This window comes from Lingula anatina, chromosome 10, assembly GCF_051362555.1.
Source record: "Lingula anatina isolate TDL-2025a chromosome 10, LinAna3.0, whole genome shotgun sequence".
NCBI lineage: Eukaryota > Metazoa > Brachiopoda > Lingulata > Lingulida > Lingulidae > Lingula > Lingula anatina.
In genome coordinates, this window is record NC_141776.1 from 16,689,977 (window position 1) to 16,704,941 (window position 14,965).

At 38.7% G+C, this 14,965-nt stretch overlaps 1 protein-coding gene across 9 annotated transcripts in view; it reads right to left on the bottom strand.

The window, feature by feature from the left end:
* The window catches only part of LOC106177175 (serine/threonine-protein kinase mig-15), a 58,606-nt gene extending 44,727 nt beyond the window's left edge, over positions 1-13,879 (bottom strand). For all 9 annotated transcript variants that reach the window (XM_086997873.1, XM_086997870.1, XM_086997869.1 and 6 more), the window contains exons 1-2: positions 13,562-13,879; positions 11,308-11,373 (exon numbers count right to left, since the gene is read on the bottom strand). In XM_086997873.1, the coding sequence (XP_086853999.1) occupies positions 11,308-11,373; positions 13,562-13,618 (123 nt within the window). In that variant the 5' untranslated portion in view covers positions 13,619-13,879. The remainder of the gene's footprint in view (positions 1-11,307; positions 11,374-13,561) is intronic.
* Between the last annotated feature and the right edge of the window lie 1,086 nt (positions 13,880-14,965).

The window sequence follows — 14,965 nt, forward strand, 5'->3', positions numbered from 1 at the left end:
GGGGGGGGGGGCTCCATTTAACAAGTTCACTACCTACTGTTTGGAGGCCCCAGTGTGCAAATACATTTTTGTTTTAAAACAACCTGGTTAACTGACCGTTTTATTTAACTGACAAGCTATGAAGTTCTTTATATACAATACTCAAATTTTAATACTTTTGGCTAAACCCAGAAGACTTTTGCCTCCACTAAAGCTATAAAAAACTTAAAAGCTAAACTTCTTTAGTTTGTGAAATAGGCTAAAAATGTAGCACTCTCTATCAAGTAAAGCCAGAACATCTTGAATGGGAATGCGCCCACTGAAGGGTGTGTTGTTGACTGTAACATGTCATTTAGCCTGCCACTAATGATATGTTAGATGAATGGAGATGGTACATAGGTCAGGCACACCAACAGGCTGCAGGTATGCTGTACACGCAACACTGTCCACGGGTCACTGTACATCACTGTACTTTATATGGGACACAACATGGGGCACATTACATGTGTAACTGTGTATTGGTCACTTTTCCAGGGTTACTGTCACTGTACATGAGACACTACATGGGACAGGGGGCAAAAAATACTGTGCATGGGATACTGTACATGATACACTGGACACTATATATGGGACAAAAGGCACTGCAAGGGTAACTGTACATGGGATACTGTATGCGGGACACTGTATACGGGACAGGGGGCAAGGGACTGGTCAACAACGTGGTGACTTGAATGGAATGCTAGCTGACTTTTCAAGGATATTCCCCTCCTCTTACAATCCTAGCCATTCCCTCTTCTATTCATCTGTTTGAAGAGAGAGAGAGAGAGAGAGAGAGAGAGACAGAGAGAGAGAGAGAGAGAAGGGATGGAAAATGTGTGCTAGTGTGTGTACACACTTGCAGAGTATGCAGGAAGTCTACATGGCACTGAAAAAGAAGCAAGAAAGGCAAATCCTGTTCCATATAGCAGAGATGAGTCAGACCAGACCAGAGAGGCAGGCTGTGCATTACTTTATATGATATGTCAGGCATGGACCTTACCACTGCTTCAATGGGCTTGGGTTTAGTATTTATATACTAGAGCTCTATGTACTTGCAATCAGCTGGATGGTATGCGTGCATTTGTACCTGGTGTGTCATACAACTTAGAGAAATCAATGCACCACACCTGATGCCTTGTGCACTTATGGGGGCTTGAAAAGGTGTATGCTCCCGCTCCCCCTCTCTCTCTCTCTCTCTCTCTCTCTCTCTCTCTCTCTCTCTCTCTCTCTCTCTCACACATGAACACAAGAACACACATACACATATATATAATACCCCCTCTTCTCTCTCTCTCTCTCTCTCTCTCTCACACACACACTCAAACACTGTTTACAAAAACAGGATGTATATATACCGGGTATACCATACAGATAAGATGAGTCACCACCAACAGACATGATGCTATGTTGGCGCACAGAGGCAGCAGCATATGCTCAGTTTACTACTCACTGTGGAAGTAGTCTATTTGAAATACCAAGTAAAATAGAGAGACCAAGTTTTTCAAGGGTGGATGGGTGGGCGGGCGGGGGTGTCTATGTGATCACGCAAAAAGCATATTGTGCAAGGGGAAGAAAGGTCCATTTGATATATTTATTTTTATACAGAGACCATGTTGTGCAAGGGGTAGGGGGGGGGGGGGGGGAGCAGAATTGAGGTCTACCAAATAATGGTAAGACCATAAATGTTGTACAATTTGGAGGGGGGGGGGGGGGGGGGGGAGAAAAGGGAAGTCCACCAGATTATAGAAAGACCATGTGATGCAACTGTGCAGATTCTTAATGAGGGCTTCTCGGTTCATTGAGTAGAAATAAGTTCACCCGAGGCCTTATCCATCCTCGCGCCGAGGTGATGTCCTCCTAATAGACACCATGACACCATGCTGCCAGCGACTTGGCAACAGTCTGGGTCAATCTATAACAGGGATCTTGGCAACAGTACAGGTCAATCTAAAACAGGGATCCTGAAACTGATGGCTTCTTGACAATTTCCGTGTGCATGTAGATGAAAATCTATGTTATCTGTTTCTGTCCTCAAGCTACCTCTGTTTGCATTATCAGGTAAAGTTATGATCTATATTGGTATTGTCCTTAGAATTGACTCTGAGAGCTGTTGTTAGAATCCTTGCTACATTAGGCTATTGACCAGTTCTGCTTGGAATAGCTTGACAAACTTAGAAAGAAAATAACAGAGAGAGAGAGAAAGAGAGAGAGAGAAAGAGAGAGGGAGGAAGGGAGGGAGGGAGGGAGGGGGAGATGTAATTATAATGTCTTTCCAAAGCCCAATCACTAATACCATTAAAACCAATTGATGATTAAAGGTCCTTCATTTATTGTTATAGGTATCCAAAAGTATCCCATCTACTTAGGCTGTAGTATCCCATTGACTCAGGCTATAGTATTTCTACCACAAAAATGTTTCAAACTTTCAGTCAAGCGACAATATGTGACTGTTTTCAGGAAAAATGGGTGAATATGCATCCCTGCACATATATGCCCACAAAATTACATATCCTCAACTGTGAACCCAACAAAAATACACATGCTTTAACAATGAGAGCACTGTAAAATGCTAACGACATGAAAAACTAAATTTTTCTCCAGACAGTCAGAGGTGATAGGGTCGCGTTTCGAGGCCACAGTCACGGAGAAAGCCAGATTGTAATAACATGCAGACCTGTAAAAAAAGCACAATGTACCAAAACATTTTTCTTGGGCTGAAAGGTTAGGGGTGCCTGCTATATATAGAGAACCATGCACTTACAATACAAGATCTTTCCCTAGCATATAGCATAAAAAGAGGAAACAGAATACACAAAAATTTTTTGTCTATATTCTTTTCTTTCTTTCTTTTTTTAAATTTTTTTTCAGGCAGTCAAAGGTGAAAGTTTTAACGAGCAGGTGAGACAGGAAGCTAGAGACATAGCAATGCAGACAGGTGAACGCAAGTCAAAGGCCGTCCGAGGTTAAAGGTGACCCAGTCTGGGGAGAAATTACTAAGAAGGATGCAAACTGCAGTGCCCTGCACACCTGAAAAAACACGTTCGATTTGACTCTTCATAAGTTCTGACTGCACAATGTATATACACACAAAGCTAGACAAATGTTTAAGGTATGTGTGTAAAGGTCACGCAGGGTGATTTCGCACAGACAGAAATAAAACATGTCCTGAATTTTTCCACTGGACTTCATCAGTTGTGTTCAGTCAGATGTCAGATCAGCAGTGGGCCACCTGAATGAATGAAGTCATGCTTGGGTAAAAGCTGTTTTGATGTGAATCATTTCAAATATATATAAAACATTCAGAATCAAGGATCAGACAGTTGCAAGCCAAGCAAGAGGTCACCTGAGTTTAATCCCCTACAGTACTTCTACTGCTAGTAAGCTACTATTTGATCATTTGAAGACATACAATGGGAAAAAGCAATAGGGAAAAAAAAAAAAAAAAAAACGAAAGCATCTGAACCCATTTAAGTTCATCTTTGTGTTCACTTGGGTGTCCTTTAACTAGGAATAAAATCTTGCTGCATTACTTTAGGCTGAATTCTATATTTAAATTCTATTACCCCATGCAGATATCTAACTTTGAACAGTATTATTTTATGCAGACTTTTATTTTCATTGCACTGCTTCACGTAGATTTCTGTCTTTTAATTAATAGTCTTACTTAATGAAAAATTCTGCTTTTTTTACGCAAACACGAGAAAAATTGCCTTATCCCAAACCACAGGCGGTATAAAACATTTACAGAAATATAGACTGTTCGATATCTCAAGGTTCCCTGAGCCAGTCCAGGATCAAACCACCTTGTAATACCCACAGCAGACATATCTAGACATTTTGTATTCAAGTCTGGCACAAGATAAGATGTTGTCAATCCCACTCTACTGTATCTTATCTATACTAGCACAAGGTTTTTTTTTTTCAATCTCAACACAATAGAGATGATATTTATTAGTTTATGCAGCATAGAAAGTGAAGCAAACTTTATGATATAAAGAGTCAAACAGGGACTTAAATAAACTTGAATTATTAAATATCAATAAAAAATCAAAAATTGCCGTTTATCTCATGTTTCCTGCATCAGTGAATACTAGGTTACAATCTTATTGATTTATCTGTGGGTTTATGTTCTTTGATAACTTATGTATCGCTTTGCTTACATTTTTATGTTCAGAGCAAATAATCTCCACAAATCCTGTGTTCCAAAGGGTGGTTTTAATGCCATTTTTAAAACATACCACTTAGTTAGGTGTATCAATCAACATCATTTCAAAAGTAATTTCTCTTAAATATTTATAAACCTACTCAGTATCATTTGTTTTTTATCAGTGGGCACATACATCATAGGAGCCAAAAGACCGATTCCATGCATCATCTAACAGTACCCAACACATTCCTAATAACAATGCACAAGATATATAGGGAAATATGTAAAAGCAATTTGCCAATTATGTAAATGTTTTAATAACAATGAGCTTCCTCAACGGATATCAAAACATTATGGATAAGAAAATGTCAAAATCTAGATGAACCATGAACTTGAATAATTAAATGTCTGATAAACAGACCAGGATGTTCACATGGAGAGGGTGATTGGAGAAATGGGCCAATTGTTTCAATTCTTTTGGAAATATTTGTCCTCCATTCTCAGCAAAATGCTAATCAGAAACTTATCATATATACCTGGGGTAGCGCTAGCAATTTTTTTCCCTCTTAGCCAAATTGCTAATTTTCATTATATTTTTCACACAATGATGTTAATTTGACTTAAAACAAATCAAATAAACCCTAGTTTGTTTAGCCAATTTAAGTCAGCTTTAGCATTTGGCTAAACTGGTGAGTGTTAGCGCTATGTACCCCAGTAATAGTAGCATATGAACAAACTCGTTTCCTTGGCATTGGTCCTATCAATGAAAACCACAGCCTTGACTCACATGCTTATTGACAAATATCCAGAACAAGGAAAAATAAATAAACAGAAAATGTTCATCCTCCAAATATCTTATATATACATGCCGTTTTACAATAATTTGTAATGTTTTGGTATTGAATAAATTAGATCTTGCATATATTAGTTATACCTGTGTTTTCACAGAAAAAATGCGTTTTTTGCAGAACCCACCTTATGCCATGGTAATTATCAGTTTATTCAGTTACTTTAAATATATATATATGTTAAAACCAAAAAACAAACGCTCAGGCACGGTCAGCTCACGACTCCTATCTTCCAATTCAGTAACAGTTAACATAAACTGATCCTGGCATAACCGAGCTATTTCGAACAATAAAAGGAGATATCTGGCCATGTTTTCTACATGTTAAAAGAAAGGGAAATTTTGCTGCAGTTGTTTGTGAAACACACACACACACCTCTTAACAAACTATTGATCATCATTAAATGTCCATCTGTTCTAATGACCATTTCTTCAGCTGCCAGCTATCTTTAAGGTCAACAAGTGACCTAGAGGTCACAGGTCACCTTATGGTGGTGTTAATGGTCGTACAGCTAGGGGGATGTAAGGTCACTGCTCGGCACATGAACATATGAGGTCTAGAGAGAGAGCAAGATATATGGTAAAGACTCTATGTTTTGAATGGGGTCATTTGTGAATTATACAGATACAGTATTTTTAAGTTAAATTCTTTTTGCCATATCTTTCAACCCGTTTAACTCACAAGGGTTAACAACAGTTTCACCTGCTTATTTTCTGTTTCTCTTGTTGGAAATGAAAATTTGAGAATCTAAGGACATGAAAATGTATTATGGAAGAGAAGAGTACGGTACAGGAGGAAGGTCCTTGCATTAGAGCCAGCTGACTGCTCCCACAGGCAGGGTGGCATAATTAAATACAGGTCACGACTAGATTGCATGTAAGCCCACATCCATCCGTATCCAACACAACTGCTGTCATTGTTTCCCGAGCTCATTACAAAACACGCTTACCCACTGGTGCATGCATATATTTCCCATACTGTACATATGGATAAGTTAATCAGCTCTTTAAGCTTTCTTGTTGAATGTAGAAATCCGTCACCATCAATGAAGTCTTTTCACTGAAAAATAAATGCTAGTACTGCTTCCTTTATGCGATATTGTATGATATAGTTTTTTTTTTTTTACTCAATTTCTTTTTTAAACAAAATATTGAATCTAATGCCTGATTATAATTCAAAGACCTTTTAAGTGAGCATCCATACTTGTGATCTGATTTTTTTAAAAATTATTTGCACATTCACTGTTTTATTTTCAAATTTTTATCTTCATGCTAACTAATGTGCCCCTGGATCGTTTTTTTTGCTGCACCAGTTAGCAAATGTAAACTGGTTCAGATCATGCCCAAGGTTTCCTGACTTTTAGAGCCTGGTACAACATAATACATTGAGAGATTCAGAGATTACTGGTCATCCATTAATTTTTAATGAGCTAGAAAGAGAATGGATAATTATCCTGATTACCCTAATTATGAGAGCTTGTCCAGGTGCATCATCTCTGTTAACCGACAATGAGAAGCTGAACATGAATTTCAAACAGAAGCAGACAAATGCGCTGTCAATATAAATGGTTTAAGTACTAGCACTGGGGCCATTTTCATACTAGAACTTATTAAGCTATTCAAAGGGGGAGGGGGTGTTCTTTTTGTGAAAAAGTGGACCTCTAACCAAGAGACCTTCGTGCCCTAGATCAATTTTTAACCAGAGTAAACGTTTTCCCGTAAAAAGAGCAGTTCACTCGAACCCCCCCCCCCCCCCCCCCCCCAACTGGCTATGGACCTGACTTTAGCCTGAATAATTGGCCTTAACTTTAAGACAGAAATATTCTAGATACAGGAATGTGCACAGATTTAACCAGAGAAAACTATCAGAAAAATCTGTTTAAAAAAACCTCTGTGACACCAATAGAGGGTGCTATAACCTCACATTATGAGCCTGAGAAGTACAGGTAAGAGCAAGCTGACAAGGCTGAAATGACAGTAATAAGATAAGGATGGGTTTATAACACAGGGCAATATGGTGAAGTGCGGTCAGACAGAGTCAATAACAAGATCATAAATCAAACCTTGCTATAACATGGTGCTATATCCTCTAAAACCCTGTGACCAATAGAGGGCAGATGGTAGTGAGAATGTCTAAGAAAAAAAAAATGGTATCCACGACTGATAATATGAGGGCCTACTAGTACTATATTGTACAAGTTAGAATGTGGTCTGTACCCCCCCCCCCCCACCCCCCCCAAAAAAAAAAAAAAAAAAAAAAATCTCACAAAGAAACTTGCAGACAAAATACACAACATCTGGGTTACCCCCCCCCCCTTTCCCCTAACCCACCTCATCAATCAATACCCCCCGGCCCACCCCCACCCTAGGTTTACCACTCCTCACTCTATATACCCATACAGTCACCCACTCCTCCAGCCATACAGACCAAATATCAGGAGTAGTGACGGCTGCTCATTATTCCATTACAATTGACTCATTCTCCATGCACTGTTGATTTGTGACTAACGTAAATGGTGCAAAGCAAATATTACAATAGGGACAATATGGCCGTTCAATACAGGTTGCGGCAAGGTCTGATGTCACCTGCACTGAGTAACTCCGCAGTCCCTCACTGTCTGGCTTATTGGAAGGCGGCGCACCTCCACTCTTGTTTATTTTATTGTGGACTTGAGTCACTTTGAACTTGGATGCAATCGCACTTGAATTTTTTTGTGGTTTTGGCATGGATGATGAAATATGATAAAGAACAAGGTCCCTAGTTTGACAGACATGTGTTTTGTCATTTTATTTTCCTATTTTTAAATCACAGATGGACTTGATAAGAGACACCTTGAGCTTTAAGTCTGACATCTCCCAGAGCTCTTCCTTTCAAAATTCAATCTCCATATGAGTACAAGTGGGTTTACTAAATGACATCTTAAAATTGAAAGAACTGGTCTTCATCAGATCTGGTCAACATGGCCTGGATATAGGTTATTTTTAGGTAACTTTCTGAACAAAATCTGTATCATCTAATAACTAGTGCACAACATTGAAAATGATAAATATATATCACATCTCTGGCTTGCCTTTCCTCTAGAGATGATATACAATACTTTCCTAATACAAATCCACACAATAATCCCTTTCCTTCAGGAGAAAATCAGCTAAACAAACCTCTACAAACACAATACAAATCACACTACTCTCCCTTCCAGCAGTCTTCAACATATAGATTTATTGAACAATTGATTTGTTCTCCAGATTCATCTTATTATCTTAACCTTCTTATATAAATCCTGTGAGGGGGGTGGGGGTGGAGGTGGGGGTGGGGGCGGGGGTGAGGGTGGATAAGAAATCTGAATCCCTTTGGTCGAGGGTTCACTTTAGGACAGTTACATATTTTTTCAGCATAATGGTCGCAATATCCTGATATAATCAATAGCTAATACAGTGATAAAGGCAAATTTTGGGGGAAAACATTATCTATAGTAATATCACCCTGTCCTTGTGCTTTGAAGGAAATGTATACCTGAGTGTGTGCTTAGTTGACCATGTTCACATTGGAACAAACATGCTACTTATTATAATCAGTTGTTAAGGTTGGGTTTTAATTTTCACCAGTTGTGAACCAGACTAAAATCCAACAATGCATTAGCTCTACTTCAAGCTCCCATTGTTTGCTATTGTATTTGTCACTGACTGGAAGCGTATCAACTTTGCAGTAATTTACTGTTGTGTACATTCTTACTGCCATTATGTACACTCCTTTCTGTAGTATCCTAATCTCACTTCTACTCCTTGCCATTTCCTAATCTCACTTCTCTCTCAGTCATCTTGCTCCTGCCTAACATTTTAAACATAAACACTATTCTCAGGATTTTCCTCTAATAAGCTAAGGGTACAGTGTATTGGCATCAACAAGCAGAATGCAAAGTAGTATTTTCTTAAAGGTAGAGGCACAAAATAAATTCCATTTATAAAAACAGATTTCAACTGCATTTTCAATCACATGCACCCTGACAAGTAACCTCTCATGGTTGCATAGAGAATAAACTAGAAGTATAAGACAGAATCAGAATAGATAGATCTACGGAATTTTACTACTCCAGTTTCAGTTTTTGACCCTTTTTGCATACAATAAGTACAGTTTCCTGATCCCAAAAATGCAATTATGCTACAAGGCATTTTACTTTCTTTTACAAGCCCCAATTTACATGTATGTATCAAAATTAATGTGGTTAATGAGTCGTGCCAAGTGGTAATGGTGGTGATGGTGGTGGTGGTGGTGGTGGGGGGGGGGGGGGGGGGGACTGTTTACAGAAGGTACCCCCCTCTTCTTCCCACTGATTTTGCCGACTGCTTAAATTTAAGATTGTAAGGTTTTACTCATTTTACTGAAAAGACAATTCTTTAATATTTTAATGAACGTAAAAACACCAAAGCAAAAAAAGAAGAATGATCGGGTGCAATTAAAATTCTGCTTCGTGACTCTGAAATATTTACGTTAAGACTTCGCCCATGGTAATCACACAAGGCTAAGCAAAGCACCACTGTTATTATTATAATACAGTAACAAACATTCTTAAAGAGTCACATATATTACAGCCAGACAGTGGTTACTAGTACTAGGGGGTACCAGAGCAGAGAATGCTAATCAGTGTGGTGATTGGGCTTATCTTGGCCCTCCATCTTGAAAGTTGAGCACGCCTAAGGATGCATGTTTCGACATTCTCCCTTCTGTTATATTCTAGTACTGTATGTGAATCTATAGTTCTCTCTCTCTCTCTGTGTGTGTGTGTGAGAGAGAGAGAGAGAGAGAGAAAGATAATTCCTTTTTAAAATATTTCCAACATGTTTAAATCGTATGCCCAGAAATTTTATTCCTGTTAAAGACTTATCAGTTTACTTCCAAGTCTGTAAATGTTTTAGCCTACTAGTAACTGCTTTATTTTGCAGTTCTGAGCTTATGAACTCATGCCTGGTAAACACAGGTATATTGAATCACCATCTGCATGCTTGGGTAGCAGGTGAAAATATGTCTAAGACCTGTCTGTACATGCTCCCATTACACATTACTCAATACTGTCTTCTCATAACATTTTCAGGATTACTACCGAAGCCATTTTTCATAAGAATACAGTCCTTCCTCAAACTGACGTCAAAATTACAATAAAATGACCAAATATGTTTTAGCAAATGTGAATTTCCCTGTATGGTGAAGAAAAAATCATGTACATAGTACGAATCACTGTTTTTGCCAGACACAAGAACCCCAAGAATAACAAGTCTACTGAGTGTAAGGAGAGAAGACGTTATTTTGACACTTAAATCAATAAAGTCATGCACAATCACTGTCTTACGAGCTCTAACTTTTGCTAATCTCAAAGCAACAGAAGTCATAACTTCAGAAAGAAAAAAATTCCTTTCATTTTTTTCTAAGGAAATTATGGTCTATTTGAAAGTATCCCTGCCATTTCTTACTACTAACCATAATTGTCTCTGCTACTTTTATAATTCTACCAAATTTGGATTAGAAAATCTAAAATCTAAGTGTAACTGATTACTAGTACATTCATGTGAAAATACTGTTGTTTTGTAGCAGAAACTAAAGACGTTCCAAGGCTGATGAATTGCAAAACGACTGCTGAATAAGGAAAGCTTTTCTAAGATAATTGTAATTGCTTTCTTTATATCACTTGACAAATAATTGAATAACTTAAAAGTGTCACTGGTTGGACATCCGGAAAGATAATAATGTGGCATGTTCACTCAATGTTCAGCCCTACCGTTTTTAACCACAGAAACCACAGTGCCATAAGTATAAGTCACCTCACGTGATCCTCAGCATTTTCTATCGGTTTAAAAGTCAACACAAGTCTACAGAGAAAAGTAGGACCTAGATTTTGGGTTTTCGTTAGGAGACACATATTGGGTGTTTTGACACCCTTTCATGCAAAATTGTCACCACTTATAGACACTGTGAATACAAACGCCTCATAGTAATCCATCTGGGTAAGCGCTTAAACTTGCAAAATTTTTTAATTTATGCTAAAATGACTTCGACTGCATTCAGATTCACACGTAGTACAAGTTGGGCCAGTCAGAACAGCAGATTTATCAATCTGCGGATCAAATATGGCGACCCATTTAAAAGCTTGTTGTTTAATTCCCTATTAGACACTGATTACGTCCCCCCCCCCCCCTCCGAGATGATTACGCAACAAGCATTCAAGCGAGATGACCATATTTGATCCGCAAATCTGTCAGTCCGCTGTTCTGAATGTGCTCTTAATAATGGCTCTGTCCTTACCTTGTACACCTGTCCATAAGTTCCATTTCCCACCACCTCTATCAGGTCAAATATCCCAGCTGGGTCCTGAAAGAATACATCACAGGAATAGTGAGATTCCATTACAATATATATAACAATATCAAATACCATATATATATATATATATGACAATATTCAACACCAATAATAACAATATCAGTGCAATGTTAACATATGACAATTGCATATAGCGATATCAGTGCAATGTTCACATGTATTTATTAACAATATCAGTTCAAACAAGCATGTATCACCACAACAACAATAATGTATTCTTGATAAAATGTTTGTTTTTTGTACAGTTCAGGCTAGTAACCAATATTTACAAATATCAATACTATGCTGACATACATTAAATGATATTCAAATGACATACTTCATGGATATAAATGAATGGTATTAAAAATGCATGTAAAACATTCCATTTACAATGGTTAATCAATACAATCACAAGGTGAAGTTTTTAGCTAAAGCAGTCTCAATTTAATAATATGACAAGATGAAGGCTATGTTTTTCGTTCATATCATAACATAGGACAAGTGTGAGATTCCCCTGCTCTCCCCTATCTCACTGACAAATAATAAGGGTATGTCTGGCAAGGAACGCGTTCCCGTTGATCATCTCAGTTCCCCAGGGTCCGTTATAATAATTTTATAACAGAACTAGGCCATACTAGCAGACCTCATGGTCAGACAGCAGTGTAGATGGCGCATCACAAGCCTTGCCCTTGACCAAGGCCGCATTCAGAACAGTGGACTAACTAATCCAAGGGTCAAATATGGCTGACCCACTTGAATACTTCCCCATGGGGAATCTATTCAGTGTCTATTAGTGGACTAGATGGCAAGCTTTTTAGTGGGTTGCCATATTTGACCCGCGGACCAGTCAGTCCACTGTTCTGAATGCGTACTAAGCTGAGTCAGTCTAGAAGTAGCTAGGCCTGTAAAGGGCAGGGGTATCCATCAACACAGGACATGCTGCATGGTATAGGAAGCAAAATAAACAGTAACACACCACACAGGCATTTCGGGATGGGGAAGAAGTTCACCTACTGTATCTAGTTCAAGGGAGGAAACTGGTGAGAGGCAATGTGAACATCGGCTTAACATGTCCTTTTGGAGGAACCTTACCCCCCCCCCCCCCCTCCACACTTCCCTCCATATTAGAACCCACATTTTGGGGTTCCTAGGAGACACCTCATACAACACCCCCACCCCATTCCTTGTTGTTATACCCCATTCCTTGTGTATGTATTATATCCCATCTTCCAAAGGGGGGGGGGGGGGGTCGGGGATACCTCATTTCCTTTGCCACCAGCTTTTTGTTCATCATAAATCTGTCCATTTTTCATGTTGACAACTCAGCACTTGTCTTAATCATTACAAAGGGACTAGAGAGCCAAAGGGGGAGGGGGGGGGGAGGAGAGACTCTCTGAGAGGAGGAAGAAAGAGATTATGAAACAGCATACCTTGAAGTTAAAATTCTGAAAAAAAGCTAAAACATCTTAATGTTCAATGTTGCCTTAGATTCACAGGGGTTATAGGCATAAAATACAAAAACATACAAAAAAAACATTCATGACTAAGGGTGTCATGAGGAAATTGGTAACCATTCTTAGTGTGTGTGTGTGTGTGTGTGCGCGTACATGCATATGTGTGTGTGTAAATGTATTTGTCTGTGTTCACATAGCAATGGGTGTGATAGGGGGTACAAAACCAAAGTAAATAGTTTATAAATGTCACCTGGGCATCTGGAGATTAGAAACAAACTGGCTTGAACTTAGAGGCATCAGCCCTTGTAAAAGGGAGGGAGGGATGGAGAGAGGGAGAGACAGTCTACTGTTAACCCCTTTATTTTATATACATTTATAACCCTTTGACCGACGTCTTCACAATCACCTTAAAAATGTCAGCTGGGTTGACAATAACAATCACCAAGATCATTATTTCCAACCCGTTTCATTCCCTTTATCATTTCTATTTAACAATATATCAAATCACGTAATCTTTAACTTAAAGCATGGCGTCCAGCTGGCCTCAGCCTTTCTCTGCTTTGGCTAAATTTAGACGCATCTTCAGTGGTATTTCTTTGTGTTGCCATGTATGAAACAGCGCAGCAAATCGGGAGGTTTTTCTCCCTACTTGGAGGAATACGAACAGGCTAGGGGAGGGACGTGACGCTTTGGGGGCTGTCAAGTTGACCGTGGGGGTAGGGAAGCTCGTGTTTACTTACTCTCAGCTGAGACAGGTCTATATCGTCGAGGCTGACGTTAACAGACTGCGACGCCATCTTATGTTGAGTCGATTACACCTTGCTAGTCAAGTCACGGAAAGACTTGTGAAATAAAAATCCAAATTGTTCCTTGTAAGTCCACCCTGTGGCGAATTTGACCAGTTCTTTCCTTACTTCCAGTCGTCATGAAAGATCGTACTAATTGATGTTCATAGGTGAGAAATCCATATAGGATAAAGAGGACTTCCGAAATCCAGTCTATCCTCTATGTACATTACAATGCAAATCTAGGTCAGCCGGTTGTATTAAAATAGAGGACTGAGTAACCGAAACGCCCAGCACAACGAAACGGCACCTCAGCAACAGCGCAATCCATGGGATTGCGTTAGGTGAGATGGCGTCGCATTTGGTCACCGCCACAACTGGTATTCAAAATATAGCATTTAAGAATCTATTGGATTCAAGTATTTCTATTGAAATAAATATTCGTTTTGGGTTGAGCTTATGGGTAAAGGTCCTAGCGACACTTTTTACTTATTTATTTTCTTTATGTTGTAAAAAAATAAATTCCAGTGTCGAAGCATGTACCAGTGTTCATGTTAATGTTGTCTTGCCAAATGCTACTGTTTCAGTAAAAAAAGTAAACGGTTTGATATGACACATAAAGACAAATTAAGAGCTAACAAAGTAAGTAATAACACTCTACAGTATCTATGATCTTACACATATAAGCACATTTAGTAATTATATAATGAAAATAGTTTCACTGGATCTCAGTCTGATAGTTAAAAAGTTTTCATTTATGATAGATCCACATATTTAGATTAAGGCCTACCTGTTGACTGTTTGGGCTGTTCACCCTGACGTACTTGGTTTCAAACCCACCCCTGGGGGGTGGAGGCGACAGGGAGTAACAAGTCATCATCAAGACTGAGGTAATTTCCTGTTCACCTTAAACTGAACAGGCCATTCAGTTGTGACCAAGTCTGTCACAGCGAACAGACTAAACTGTCAACAGGTAAATCTAAAGACTAAATACATAAAATAATAGTAATAATATATGACATTTTGTATTTTACAAGGTACATGTAATGAACGCTTTCCATTAAATGTATACATTTTTGCTTAAAAAGGATTCATTGTGATACTTCCATGGGAGACTCGTCATAATGTCGATACATGGAGAGAAGGTTAATTATCTATAGCCTCTGAATCCCTGAATATTATGACCCGCAGCATTCTTTCCACTGAAAAATTATTAAGATCAAAACATTATTCAAAGTATTTATTTCGTGACAGAGGTATGTTGCCAGTACTTCTTTATCAAATTGTATTTTTTATCATGCTATACATGCTGCAGGGTCATTTACCCAATCTTTCACCGATACGTCGAATGTATTCGAA